We start from the raw sequence: 14,088 nt of genomic DNA, 5'->3' as shown, positions 1-14,088 counted from the left end.
TATGAAATGCATAATAATATAAGGAATATATTATATGAGTTTTGAGGCCCGATGACTTTATTTAATTTTAAAATTTATATTGTTTAAATGGTAGAACAAAAGAGTTTTTCCATGTTAATATGTTAATAATTTTTTTTAATGACATATTTCCAAATTGAAGTAATTATGTGGCAAAGCTCAAACTGTATTAACTCGACAACTCTTCCAGCATCGAATTGGTATTTTCGATGGAACTTAGCGTTACTACTGCGTGTCCCAATACCATCACCTGCATCTGGCCACACTGCTTTTGTCGCTGCCGCGAAACTGCGTCCACGTGAACATCTTTTGGGCAATGTGCGATTCCCGACTGATGAGATAAATAGTTAGAGGAGTGCATTGAAGTGAAGTGATTTTGGTCCGCCTAAAATCGCGGTTGATTTACGAGTGGAATAATCTGGGTGAGGACCCACAAAGACCCTTTTGGAGATTGGACCTGTGCTTGTGTTTGTGCTGCAGACGCGGCGCTCAACATGTGAGGTTAAAGCAGACGGACAAAAAGACGGCGACAACAAATCTAAAAACTTTTTGGGTATCTGGGCTTATAGAAATTGTGAACCACAGCTGCTATTCAGAAGGTAATGTTGCAAGACCTACGCCACACATGATCTCAGTTTCCGAATTCGACAGGGAATCCGGCTTTTGGCAGAAAGCAGCTTTCCATAAAAAAAAAGTTTTAAACAAATGAAAAAAAATGTCAAAGGTGATAGTGGAGTGTTTTGTTCTATTGATACTCCTGACGCAGCTAAAGCACATGGCATGGCGGCGGCATTTACGTACGCTTCTATCGCGGTCTCACATACACGTGGTTGGAGCAACACATGTACGGGCGCTTCTTCTTTCTATCGTCGTTGTGTGCCCATGTTTGTTATGGTCGGCAGCCAGGGCTTTGGCTCGAACTTGTGTTGTCTTTGGTTCCGATTGGATGTATGTATGTAAGCCCAGAGTTTTGGTCAAAATCCGCTGATAACGTGTTGCTCTGAGGCTGAAGGTGGTTTTGAATGAAAGGATGAGGCAGGGGAGGAAATTTCAGCAAGCATGCCCCTCGAAATATCTTTTTTGCCTGATTAAACTGAAAAACTCCAGTCAATTTCTTTTCTAAGTTAAAAAAAACGTATTCTTTTTATAGCGCTTTCATTCACTGGGTGATATCGAGAACTACCATATATGTACGTACATATCCTATCACAACACGTGCTCGAAAAGTTAGCCTTAAACTTTTTGCTTTAATATAATTGTATAATTTTATGCTTTTGTGCAAATGACAGAAGCCTTAATTTGTTCATTGTTAACAAAAACTTATTTAAAGGTGATAAAAATGCGACACCGAAAATGTATGCTTACCTGCGGGCAAATATACCCACACATTTAATCCACGATTTCTCCTTCTTTCTATGCTGGAAACTCTAAATTTGTTTCAATCATATTCATCATTCATCATCACACTTGCTTAAGCTAAAAACCTTGTTGAATATAAGTTGGGAAATATACATATGTAAGTTTGTGGCTTTTTAGACCAAGTTTAGATTCCAGTACATTGATTTTAAAGTAATTTTAAGAAAACCTGTAATTTTTTTTTTTGATCGATATAAGATCTTGTTATATGTTTGCTTACATTCTTTGAAATCTTTATTCCAGTTATAATATTTAATGACGTCTTTAAAAGTACTTCTGTGCTTTCTCTTTCTCGATTTTATTATGTTTTTTCTCTCGAGGAACTCGAGGTTGTGCCAGAGTTGCGTGCTTGCCAGCGATATTTTCCAGAATTTGTTAACGGTTCTTTTCTAGCCTTCGAACCCTGTTAATTGGCCGTTATTGAGCCTTGAAAAGTGGTTTTATTATCGTGGTCATACCAGCTAATAGTGTTATTCAGACCACTTTCGAAGTTCGGAGCACTTGTTTTAATCGCTGATAAGAATGATTTTTGAGTTTTTTTCACATAGCTGAACGTTCTCAGACCCGACGTTGTCTGGCATCGAAGACGACAATCCTTTCGTTTTTGGAAAACGTAGCTTCGGCTATCTCTTTAACCTTTTTATTTACCAAAACATCTGTTGTTGTGCAGTAACTTCACTTAAGATTGGATCAATGTGTTTGGAAGCTTTGTTCTTTGTTTCGTCAACTTTACCTATATCATTGTTTGGCAGGGGTCCATTCTGATTTGCTTTTTCGTGGGATCTTCGTTTGGGCTGTGCACCTCTGAGCTGACGACTTTTTATTACCCTATTAGGCATTTTCAGTTCCTTGTTTTTTAAATGGGCACCTGATGGAGACAGAAAATTAAGGGATGTCTCTGTTTGATTTATGCACTCTGAACTCCCAAACTAATGTGTACATATTTGTTAATTTGCAGTTAATGGGATCCCTTTTGACCTATAATGGATTCCCGACTACTGAATGTTTTTCAGGAAGATCCCTTTGAGGGGAACTACGCTAAATACGAATCAGACCCGAATTTTTGGTCATCTAATGATGAGTAAGTGCAAGTTGTTTAAAAAATAATCAAAAACTAATTCAGTACTTTCCAGTCTACAACTGACAGAAACACTTAACGGTATTCTACCCATCGCACCTACAGATGAATCACTGCTGACCCATAACCGGGAGGAAGATCTGCAAAACAGAAAGAACCTGGTAGGTTTTTACTTGAGGGAATTCAAGTGGTCAGGCTCTATCGCTATTGATTCTTTGAACAGCTGAGCTACAGTGACTTCGTGGAGCAGGAGCTGTGTGACCAGGATGCCAATGTGCTTAATGCCCAAGTCTACAGAGCAATCACCGACAGCGAGATCGACGTAGCCCATGAGCAACAGCGACAGATTCGCGCTATTGTGGAGTATAACAGAGAAGACATGGTAATTGATGGTCTTATAGAGGAAGAGGACATACAGAGCCAGTGTAGCGACACCACGTTTCGAACACGCACAGACAGCTCCTCGATCGCTGACTATGAGTCGCATTCAAGCGACTACGAAGACGAATACGACATTGTCGACGATGAGCAGGACGAAGACCTGATCGGCCAAAATATCGCAACTTTGCAGAGCTCCAGTGACCGCAAGGGTCGAACACTGAGCACAAACACTATAATCTCAGAAGCTGATGCACTTGGACTAAATATCGACGTTAATAACTTTGACTTAGCTGAATTTATAACCAAAGATGATTTTGCCGAGAATCTAAACGCCTGTCGCGTAAAAGAGTGTCTGCCAACACTGGATATCAATAAAAATACTGCTGAAACAGCAGTAACCTCAGTTCTTGCACCATCCGCGAAACCGATTGCGGCAATACCGAAAGCTCTTTCTTCCAAGGCGAGGGACTCTGATTATGACTCGGACTCAATTATTGACGTTGAAACTGTCGACGTTATCGACGTGGATGAGACTTCCTGGGTAACAGCTTATTCGACAGAAGTTGTCTTAACTTCCGATGATTTGCGTTATGTGGACAATGTGAAGGCAGATCCTTCCTGGTCTCCCAAGCCCACAAAGAAGACCATTCCTATCGTTGAAGACGTTAGTAATAAGACCGGTTCCACTCAAAATAAACCCGTGCAGGCGGGCACCAACCAAACCATAGCACCAGCTTTGACCAAATCTAAGCCTGCAAGCATTTGCTTGGTGCCTAACAAAAAGCAGTGTGACTTTCTTAAACGTAAGGTCGGATCTTCATTTTCGAAGCCAACTAAAGTGGCAACGAAGAAAGCTATAGAGGCTACAAAAATAATTAGTAACAAACTTCCGCCAGCAAATCGTAACCCATGCATAGGTCTAGGGCTGGGCGGGAAAAATCTTTCGCTTCTGAAGCAGGAAAGAGATACCGCAATAACACCATGTGCGGCAGAAATTTCGGCGAAAGCACCGTCCGTGATCCCACAGACAGCCACGCCGACGACGGTCCCAAAGCGAAAGCTTAACCTTGAAGAGTACAAACAGCGTCGTTGCGGCGGGGGTGTCGTTTTAAAAACCAACTCTTCGCCAAAGCAGGCGAAACAAGAAATTTCAAGCAAATTTTCCACCCCTGTTCCAATTTTGAAGCCTACGCCGTCGCCCCAGAAAGCTACAATTGTCAATATAGTGAATAGCCTGAAGTGTCCAAGTAATGGACAAGCCTCGCTGCCCATGGATCCGATTACTGTGGCCAAAAACAAAGTTCTGCGCATGCTAGAGATAAAACGTGCACAGCAATTAAAGATAATTGATTCTCGGGTATCAGCTAAAGTGCCTCGAGTAACTAAGTTACCCCCTCTTAAAGACATAGTTAAAGACACCTACTGCATGCAAAATGAGATTCCGATTCCAGTGGTGGCCCCACACAGTAATAAACTCCACCCGGATTATGAAGAGATTATAATAGTTTCAGTTAGTTGCAATACAGACATAACTATACCGCCAAATCAACTCAGCAAAGCTTCCCCCCGCTCTCTTCTAAAATCCTCAGTTTTGCTGTACAACATTTCGAACGGTCAAGATGGCAATAAGAACATAAGCAACTCCTTAATAGCCAGCATACAAAGTGAAGTCGTCAGACAAACCAGTAGCACTGCTCTCGCGGCGATGCCGTCCAATGGCTCACAGCATACGACTTCAACTGACCAAAATTTTCAACACGGCGAGGATATGATCATCATGCATTTGCCAAAAGATCGGGTGCGCAAAACTCTTGTAAGCATTTCCACCCAAACTGATCTGCAACCCGAATTTCCACTCTTGTCGCTGCGCCCTTCACGACAGTCTCGAGAACGTAAGTTAAGAAACTTCCACAAGCGACGAAACCGACGTTCAAGCTCAAATTCTTCGAGTGGCTCCTCGTCGGACTGCAGCAGTTTGGTGTCCTACAGATCTCGCTCTCGGTCGGATTCTATCGAGCAATTGCGTAACTTGGATGCAGAGGCAACATGTGGGGGAGGAAGTATTGTGAACGGTGGTTATTCTTCTCGCAGCACACACCGCCATCGCAGCTCTGTAAGCTCTTCATCTTACTCTGAAGCAGGCAAGTATGAACGTAGACAACGACGCACTAGCTACAACAAGCGACGTTCCAAAAACCACACGCGCACCAACTTTTCCTCGTCCTGCTCCGGCTCAGAGAAAAGTGATCGAGAACGTAGCCGCAGTCCGAATAACTTGGCCCGCTCACGTTCAAGGTTAGACCCGCGGTATCCTAATAGTAGCTGTCCTAGTAACAACAATAGGCGCGGTTTTATGGATCGGAATGTTTCGCAACCGGCAGTGGAGGAGCGGCGAATCGTTTATGTCGGTCGCATTGAACAGGAAACTACCAAGGAACTGTTGCGCCGTAAATTTTTGCCTTATGGAAGCATTAAACAGATAACAATACACTACAAAGAAAACGGGTAAGCATAAACGGCAAAGTTATAAAAAAAAATTTAGTTCATCATATATAATTTCAGAATGAAGTATGGGTTTGTTACATACGAAAGAGCGCAGGACGCTTTCACGGCCATCGATACGAGTCCCAGAGACTCGCAGATAAACATGTATGATATTAGCTTCGGAGGTAGGCGTGCATTCTGTCGTGCATCCTACGCTGACTTGGGTTAGTAAACTGTTTTTATCTCAATTTACAGACTAACCTTAATTTTTGTTGCAGACAATGCTGGTATAAATAATTACCACTCATATGTGTTCCCCAAGGAGGCACCAGTGCAGAAAGTACAAGAGGACTCCTTCGAAGCATTGTTGCTTAAAGTAAAGGCAAAGTTAAAATCTGGCAAGCCATCACCATCAACACCATCTCTAAAGGAACCATCCGACCCAAACGCTGGGCCCCAAAACCACAATCAGACTTGACATTTTGGCAAGAACATTACTTTCGTAGTTTTAGTTTATTTGAGGATTCGAAGTATGTTTGTAGACCAATCTACAAAGTTTATATCTGTATAACTAAAGAGCCTGATTATAATTCATAATTTCATTTCAAACAAAAGTTGACAGAGCTATGCATTGCAAACAATATAACTATTGCAATATACGCTAGGATAAATCAAATGACCTAGAATGAAAACTATTAAAATAACAAGAAATGGAAACAAAATGGAATTGTGATAACTGCGTAATGCATACAAAGTCATTTATTGCATGTAAGTTAGAAGAAGATTCATAGAAATAGTTAAAATTATCAAAAAAAATTGTAAAAATCGATTAAACCTTCCAACCAATGGAACTGAAAAACAACCAGCCACCACTACAATAATAAATCAAATGCATTACAAAATATCAAATATATAATAATTATGTATTTTGAGAGAGCAAGAAACGCGCGTGCAGCATGCGCTGGCCACGAATCAAACTGTTGATAACTAAACTTTGATATTAGTTTGTAAATTGATTATTTTGTATGTACCTAATTTTAATTTAATGAGTAATTTTTTATGAGCAAGCACAAAAAAATCCACTTAAGCTGTTGGGAGAACTCAGTTAAAGTTGTTTGGAAATCAATTAATTTCAATAGTTCTAACCATAGTAAGTCTGAGCACTGACTTTCTTATATGTATTTACTAATGGAATTTTTTTCGACGAAAGTAATTTTTGGAATAAATTCGACCAAAAAAAACTAATTAATTATTTAAAATCATTTTTTTTTTTAACAGTTAAATTTTTCTTTTATATGATTTTCCTCTTGACCATTTAATACAGGGGGCTCAAAATCGTCTTACGGCAGAGAATTTACTCACACAAATAAAAGAAGGCGTGATCATATTTAGAAACGTTTTTGTGTTGGTATGCAGCTGGGAACTCAGAAAAAAATTTATCAATTTACTAACCCGCCAAATGCGAAATATGCTCTATATTGCAAACAGAAGGTACATACATATAAAGAATAAAGTGTTCGAAGATGTTCCAGGAAAAAATACGAACAAAATATATTATGTTTGGCGACGGAATGAGGTGGAATGAATAAAACGAAAAATTGTTAGTGTAATATCGCCGCGAGCGCTGAAAGCTTATGGGCGACCAACCCCCTATGCACCTCTGATTTAATAAATCCTTGCTAGTGTACGAAAGTGTATTTTATTTAAACATAAATTATTCTAAATCTACCACAAGCCTTACTGGAATATTTGTTGACATTTGGCCAGCGACCTCTTTTCATTACGATTAAATGTGGGTCTAAGCGTCCAGTGTCTTAAGATTCCTGTGCAGCCCGCTTTTGTTTCAGCAGCCTCATACGCTCACAAATCACGAAAAACTAAAATTGCATAGTTCTCAGGACTTATAGGGTGGCCCATGTAGTGTTTGCCAATATCGACACACCCATGTTTCGGGGTGAGTGATTCGAGTGTCTTCAACAGATCTTAGTGTTTCGGGTATCTTCAACTGTTTTGCATGTGCAGGTCATTGAGGATTGCCGAATAATTTTACATAAAAGGAAGGAAGTCCCAATAATTTTACATGAAAAGGATTTTCCGTGTACCACACCCCAAAGCACCAGATCAGTTGAAGAAACCCAAATCCCTCATCCCGAAACTTCGGTGTTTTAGACTCTTTCTTCGTTTTTTTTGGGTGTCTGTGCCATAGAATTGAGTGAGTGACAAAAAGGCAAATACACAAAACACCCAAAGCGATTTGTGCGTTTGGGTGTGTTACTCTTTTCTTGCTGTTCGTGTGTGCGACAAACACTCGAAATGTATAACGTTCTCTGGTGGTTATGTTAATAAACAAAACTGTCGCATTTGGGGTTCAGAAAATCCACACGTCGTCTTGGAGAAGCCAATGCATCCACAACGGGTGACTGTTGGTGTGGTATGTGATCGGGTGACATTATTGGGCCGTTTTTTTTTTTGAAAACGAGGAAGGAGCCGCCGTAACCGTTAATGGCACGTTGGAAGACTTTTACTTTCCCCGAATAGAAGAGGAAGACATAGACGACATATGGTTCCAGCAGGACGGGGCGACGAGCCACACAGCCAACGTCACAATTGATATAGATATAGATGATAGAAATTGGGAATAATCAGACGAAGAGTGAAAAATAACATTAGCGTCGAAATCCGAGAAATTGCAAAAACGTTTGCCAGATATTTTGAGAACTCCGAAAAGTGCGTGGTGTGCCAAATTATCGAAATCGATAGATCGACCTCTGTATTTGAGCTATATCTACTGCAATTAGTACTCACTTTTTTCTGTATAGGTAAAACGGAAATTGAAATGTATTCAGTGAAATCATATCCAACTTGGAATAAGTTGTTGCTACCAAAACGTATTATTCTTTTTTTTTTTTGCTTCTGAACACTCTTCTTCTAACGCCCATAAAACGTGAGATTTAAATTCTCCGAAACAATAACGCCGAAACTGTAACGCAATCAAACCGCGAAAAACTGTGGCCTTATATATAATTTTTTGTCAATACCTATAGATAAATATTTTTGAGCCTGAATATTATTTCATAATTTTTGCTTGCTATATTATTAATTTTATATTAAATAAAACTGTAACAGGTAAATACGGCTTATGTTTCCAATTGGAAACAAGAAGAAAACCTACAGTCGATTACTTGATTATCAGATACCCATTTCTCTGCTAACCAATAATCTAATCAGATGGTCTTATAACAGCATGTTTATTAAGTGACGGGGATGTTAGTTCCCATTCATACCAAAATTGGTGAAAAATTGGTGAATCGATGGATATGGAATAAAATGAACGTTAAAGTCAATTACAATTTTACCTGTGTTTTGGGAAGGACATTAATTTATGCCACCTGTTTCTAGATTTGTTTTACAAGTTATAGTTTTACAAAAAAATGAGATACCGTGAACGGTGATAAAGAAAAGGCCGAGAGATTTTTTCTACGATTTATTTTGGCAGCGCTGTGACTGCGTGTTGATAGCGATAGAGCAATCGGCGACTCTCTAGCGCTTATCTCGGCTTGTCTTATAGATAAAAGAGATAACTCAGCATCAGTGATGCTGAACGAATTGTAAGCCATAATTCTGGTATTAGCTAGATGACTGCTCCCGACAACCTGTTTTCGGAAATATATGCTGGTACAAATGAGATCCCATTAACTGCACATTAACATATATAATATGTACACATTAGTTTGAAAGTTCAGAATGCATAAATCAAACAGAGACATCCTTTAGTTTTCTGTCTCCATCAGGTGCTAGCCTGTTGTCCAATCAAAATTTGTAATTCCCATTTAAAAAAAAAGGAACTGAAAATGCCGAAAAGGGTTATAAAAAGTCGTCAGCGCAGAGCTGCACAGCCCAAACGAAGAACCCACGAAAAAGCAAATCAGAATGGACCCCTGCCAAACAATGATATAGGTAAAGTTGACGAAACAAAGAACAAAGCTTCCAAACACATTGATCCAATCTCAAGTGAAGTTACTGCACACCCACCAACAGATGTTTTGGTAAATAAAAAGGTTAAAGAGATAGCCGAGGCTACGTTTTCCAAAAGCGAAAAGGATTACAAACCCCTAATGTCGTCTTCGATGCCAGCCAACGACGGGTCCGAGAACGTTCAGCTATGTGATGCTCTGCAAAAAACTCGAAAATCATTCTTATCAGCGATCAAAACAAGTGCTCCGAACTTGGAAAGGGGTCTAAATAACACTATTAGCTGGTATGACCACGATACTAAAACCAATTTTCAAGGCTCAATAACAGCCAACAAAGCGACAGAAACTTATAATGTTAGAACTACTACAAACTCTATTTTGCCATTGGTGTCGAAAATTTGCAAGCAAATTAAGTCACAATTTGATATAGTCCTTCCAAAGGGAAATGTGTGTGTCGTGTCAAACAACAATTCTCAAAAACTGAAGAACATAGGACTCAGGATTACTCCAGATTTTAGGTTAACGGTCAATGTGGATAAGAGTTTTGACCATGACTCCATCGAGTTCGAACCAACTACCAAAACTGGTCAGATCTTCAGAGCGGAATGCTTAAAGCCTGAAGTAACCCCTAAAGATCAGAAATCGGTGCCAAATGTAAGCTGCGATCTCGAGTCCTTCATTAAGGTTTTAGGCAACAGTGGCTATTTCGTTCTGACTGGCACTAATGCTCAGTTGAAACATCAGTTTTCCGAACTAGCAGCCAGAAACGTTGTTGTCCAATCATATACACGTCTGCCTTCCGAGATGGTGGAAAAGTTGGAGGGACAGTTCGTGGGGCTAGAAAGGAACCGACAACAAATTCTGGAAAATATCGCTGGCAAGCACGCAACTCTGGCACAACAACGAGTTCCTAGAGAGAAAAAACATCGTAAAATCGAGAAGAAGAAGTACTTTTAAAGACGTCATTAAATACTATAACTGGAATAAAGATTTCAAAGAGTGTAAGCAAGCATATAATAAGATATTAAATCAATTTAGTTCAAAAGATATTATACTATAAAGCCTTTTTTAAAACTAATTTTAAATAAATTTACTGTACTCTTAACTTGGTCTGAGAGCCGAGTGGTTGGGAACACCAAATTTACTTTAATCTTATTTGTTATTATACCCGTTACTCGTAGAGTAAAAGGGTACACTAGATTTGTTGAAAAGTATGTAACAGATAGAAGGAAGCGTTTCCGACCCAATAAAGTATATATATTCTTGATCAGGTTAAATAGCGAAGGCGATAGAGCCATGCCCGTCTGTCCGTCCGTCCGTATGAACGCTGAGATCTCAGGAACTATAACAGATACAAAGTAGAGATTAAGCATGCAGATTCTTGAGGTCCATACGCATCGCAAGTAGGATGCATCAGCATCCTACCACGCCCACTCTAACTGAAAATCGCTGAAATCTTAGGAATTCTTAGAGCTAGGAAGTTGAAAATCAGCATTTACAATCTTGAGATGCCAGCGCATCTTATAGTGGTATCAATATCCGGCACACCCACTCTTACTCCCACCAAGTTTTTTTCCGTTCAAGCCACGCCCCCTCTATCGCCTACCAAGCCCAAAAAACCAAAAATGCTAAAATATCGGGAACTATGAGCTAGAAAGTTCTGCTTAAGAATACGTATTTAAGAAATGCCACTGCAACTAGCTACGATTTTTCATCGGGCCACTCATACTCTAACGCCCACAAACCGCGGAAAACTGTGGCGTCCATAATATTATAGTGTATGTCTTCGTTTGACCTTTTATAACATGTTTTTATCCATTTACCAACGATTTCTTAAAGGGAACGGGCAATGACGTCGTTATCAGTTACTCAGCATGCTTTCTCCGACAATAGGTGGCGCTTTGGGAATTTCCACTAGCAAAAAGATTATTTTAAAATTGTGTAATACAGTAACGGGCACTCGACTATATCGTTTCCTCTTGTTTATTTTAAGGACACGTGGGGGAGGCCAGTTATTGGGAGGAATATATTGTTATTTTTGAAATTAAACAATTATAACAAGAGAAAAATGCCTTAAAAACAGATTGCCTTATTATTTAAAGAATGAATGAATTAAATTATTTGCTGGTAATAAATTTAATATTCCAGGCTCACATTAACGAGGTTCTGCAGCCAAGGGCAGTTAAGCCGGGATCCGTTGCAACTCTTCGGGAGTTATCCGACCGATTCATTGGTTATATGCCGGCCCTCGTGAGTTCCAGGACGGCGGACGAAATTCAAAGATGCCTCATCATCCAGATCATTTTTCAAAAGCACGACCCTGCCACAAAGGCGAAGTGGAAAGAGTCTCTCGCAGGAATTATTGCTGATAGCCTGATCAACCTGGTTTGAACATAGATGTCTCCATTCCTGCCAATGCGGTTCTGGCAGATCCCAACTTCCACAGAGCGCAGCGTGTGGATTTGCTGATTGGAGCCAGACTGTTTTTTGATCTGCTCTCAGTTGCGTAAATCCAACTAGGAGACGGTCTGCATCTTGTGCAGAAGACGCGCTTTGTATGGGTAGTTTCTGGAGATGATTTCACCCCAGGAAAGCCTCGTTTGGCCGCGTCATCGACAACCTCCAGCCCCCTGAGCCCCACCCGCTACTTTCGCGTGGCTGAGAAGTTTGAGCTGAAGAACCTGAACAATAGTCTGGCCACCTATATTGACCGGGTGCGTAATGTGGAGACAGAGAATTCCCGCCTCAGCATCGAGATGAGACCACTAGGGCCACGTTCACCTGCGGGACGACCAATATCAAGTACATTTTCGTGGCTGAGCTGCTGGAGAGGCTTCGTGTTTTGGATGATGGCGAGATCGATATCAAGCGTCTGTGGGAGGAGAACGAGGAGCTGAAAATCCGACTGGACAAGAAAACCAAGGAGTGCAGCACTGCAGATTCAGTGCATGCCCGCATGCACGAGTCGCGAGCCAATGAGCTGAGCAACCAATTCAACACGACCAATGCCGATCGGAATAAGATCACTGATGTCCTGAACGATGTGTCAAGGGAGTTGAATAGTCTGCTGAAGCAGTTAGACAACAAGCGCAAGACTCTAGAGCAGGAGACACTGTCGAGCGTTGACTTGGAAAATACCATTTAGAGCCTGCGTGAGGAGCTGTCATTCAAAGATCACATCCACTCACAGGAGATCAGTAACTCGCGCCGCATCCGCCAGACGGAGTAAAGCCAAATCGGCGGACCCCTCAAAGCGCAAGCGTACTGTGGTCGATGAATCTGAAGATCGCAGCAAAATCGATCTATATGTTCTATATGTACTGTAAGCCTAGAGCCAAATTAGAAATCTATAAAAACCTATCATCATCATAAACACTTCACTTCTCTTTCAAAGCAAACGGTTGTGTTTTTGGCTTTTGCGTGTTCTCGAGCGATTTAATCTTTGAATTTATTCCCGAATCACCTCGTTTTTGCTACTTTTTGCAAACGTTTATACATATACTTGAAAAATCCGTTTTCGATTCCGTCTCGTTCAGTGCATTTATTGTAATCTGTTTGCATAAAGCATTTATTGCAAGCAAATATGAACAACTGTGGTCTGCATTCTAATATATTTTTTACTTTTCTTTGTGTATTAGTAACGGAACTTTCACCGCTTACCTCTCCAGCACAACATCTGTAGATCTCTTTTCTGTATCTCCCACCGGCTTCAGCTCTGGAAAACACACTCTCTCTCCCTCTCTTATTACAACTTGTACTCTCTTATAACGCCTCGTAGCTCTCGCTAACACTCTCTCGCTCACTCTCTTGCCCCTAACTGTTTCTCTCAAGCTCCCTTTCTTCTTCCCTATAATATTATTCTGGCACAGTGGTTTACATTTGATTAATTATTTGCCAAAATGTCCGATATTATTTGTTGCATTAAAAAATTCAATAAAATTGTGCCGGTTGACCAAGTAAGTGTCCACTGTTGGCTGTGTAATAACATTGCGCACTCCAAGTGTGCAGGGTTTAAGTCAGCCACCATTCCGGATGCTTTGGGTCGTTCCGACTCTGGCTTACACTACTGTTGTGACAGATGTCGTGAGGCCCAGAAGGAAATTAGATCGTTTATGCGGCAGACTAAAAATGTCAGGTATTGGTTGCTTTTCGCAAAGCTAACGACCTGTTTTCTGCGCTGGACACTCAGTTCAACAATTTACAACTGTTGAATGAGTCTCCTAAGCGCAAAAAAACGTCCCGTTTGCCGCCGGCGGTTACCGCCAGTAATGCAAATAACTCCCTTTTCCCTCCATCTGATGTTCAACAGTCTCCTTCATTGTCACGGCTGCCGTCCACCACTCCAATCGTGACGACACCGGTAACAGCCCATATTTCGGATCCCGAAAATGTTGCTAAGATACGTAGGCATTTGTCCGATGAGCAGTCCGAGGTAGTCGCATTGGACCCCCCTTGACTCACCAGAGGAACTTACGGTCCGGTTTACCGGCACCCAATGGTAGCGTGGGTAAACCACCCGCCCCGCCAAAGACCTTGATTGGTATTCCTCTAGAGAAACACATTTTTGTTTCCCAGCTTTCCCCTGATACGTCCGAATCGGACATCTTAGCTTACATTCAAGCAAAGCTTAAAGTCGATATTAGGGTGGAAAATATCACTAAGTATAAATATTCCTACGCTAGGAACTTGGCATCTTTCAAGATCCGTGTTCCTCCGATGACTTTTGACGATATCTGT

General features: G+C 40.8%; 2 protein-coding genes across 2 annotated transcripts; both read left to right on the top strand.

Annotated features, from left to right (window-relative positions):
- Positions 1-273: 273 nt before the first annotated feature.
- On the top strand, positions 274-6,622 carry LOC108115004. Its single transcript, XM_017226245.2, has 6 exons — positions 274-617; positions 2,393-2,515; positions 2,568-2,673; positions 2,736-5,398; positions 5,456-5,601; positions 5,656-6,622. Exons 2-6 carry the CDS (start codon positions 2,418-2,420, stop codon positions 5,853-5,855), a joined length of 3,213 nt encoding a protein of 1,070 aa, XP_017081734.1. The 5' UTR covers positions 274-617; positions 2,393-2,417; the 3' UTR covers positions 5,856-6,622.
- A 2,545-nt stretch (positions 6,623-9,167) lies between these two features.
- Positions 9,168-10,363, top strand: LOC108114938. Its single transcript, XM_017226123.2, has 2 exons — positions 9,168-9,334; positions 9,416-10,363. The coding sequence occupies exons 1-2, from the start codon at positions 9,229-9,231 to the stop codon at positions 10,306-10,308; spliced, it is 999 nt and encodes a 332-aa protein (XP_017081612.1). The 5' UTR covers positions 9,168-9,228; the 3' UTR covers positions 10,309-10,363.
- The last annotated feature ends 3,725 nt before the right edge of the window (positions 10,364-14,088 follow it).

This window comes from Drosophila eugracilis, unplaced genomic scaffold, assembly GCF_018153835.1.
Source record: "Drosophila eugracilis isolate 14026-0451.02 unplaced genomic scaffold, ASM1815383v1 contig_1897, whole genome shotgun sequence".
Taxonomy (NCBI): Eukaryota; Metazoa; Arthropoda; class Insecta; order Diptera; family Drosophilidae; genus Drosophila; species Drosophila eugracilis.
The sequence above is the reverse complement of the archived record's forward strand: the minus strand, read 5'-3'. Positions and strand labels throughout refer to the sequence as shown.

Coding starts and splice junctions, on each gene's coding strand:
- LOC108115004 (XM_017226245.2), top strand. CDS start 2,418: ATGGATTCCCGACTACTGAATGTTTTTCAGGAAGATCCCTTTGAGGGG. Junction 2,516..2,567: donor TTTTGGTCATCTAATGATGA/GTAAGTGCAAGT, acceptor AGTACTTTCCAG/TCTACAACTGACAGAAACAC. Junction 5,399..5,455: donor ATACACTACAAAGAAAACGG/GTAAGCATAAAC, acceptor ATATAATTTCAG/AATGAAGTATGGGTTTGTTA.
- LOC108114938 (XM_017226123.2), top strand. CDS start 9,229: ATGCCGAAAAGGGTTATAAAAAGTCGTCAGCGCAGAGCTGCACAGCCC. Junction 9,335..9,415: donor CCTGCCAAACAATGATATAG/GTAAAGTTGACG, acceptor ACCCACCAACAG/ATGTTTTGGTAAATAAAAAG.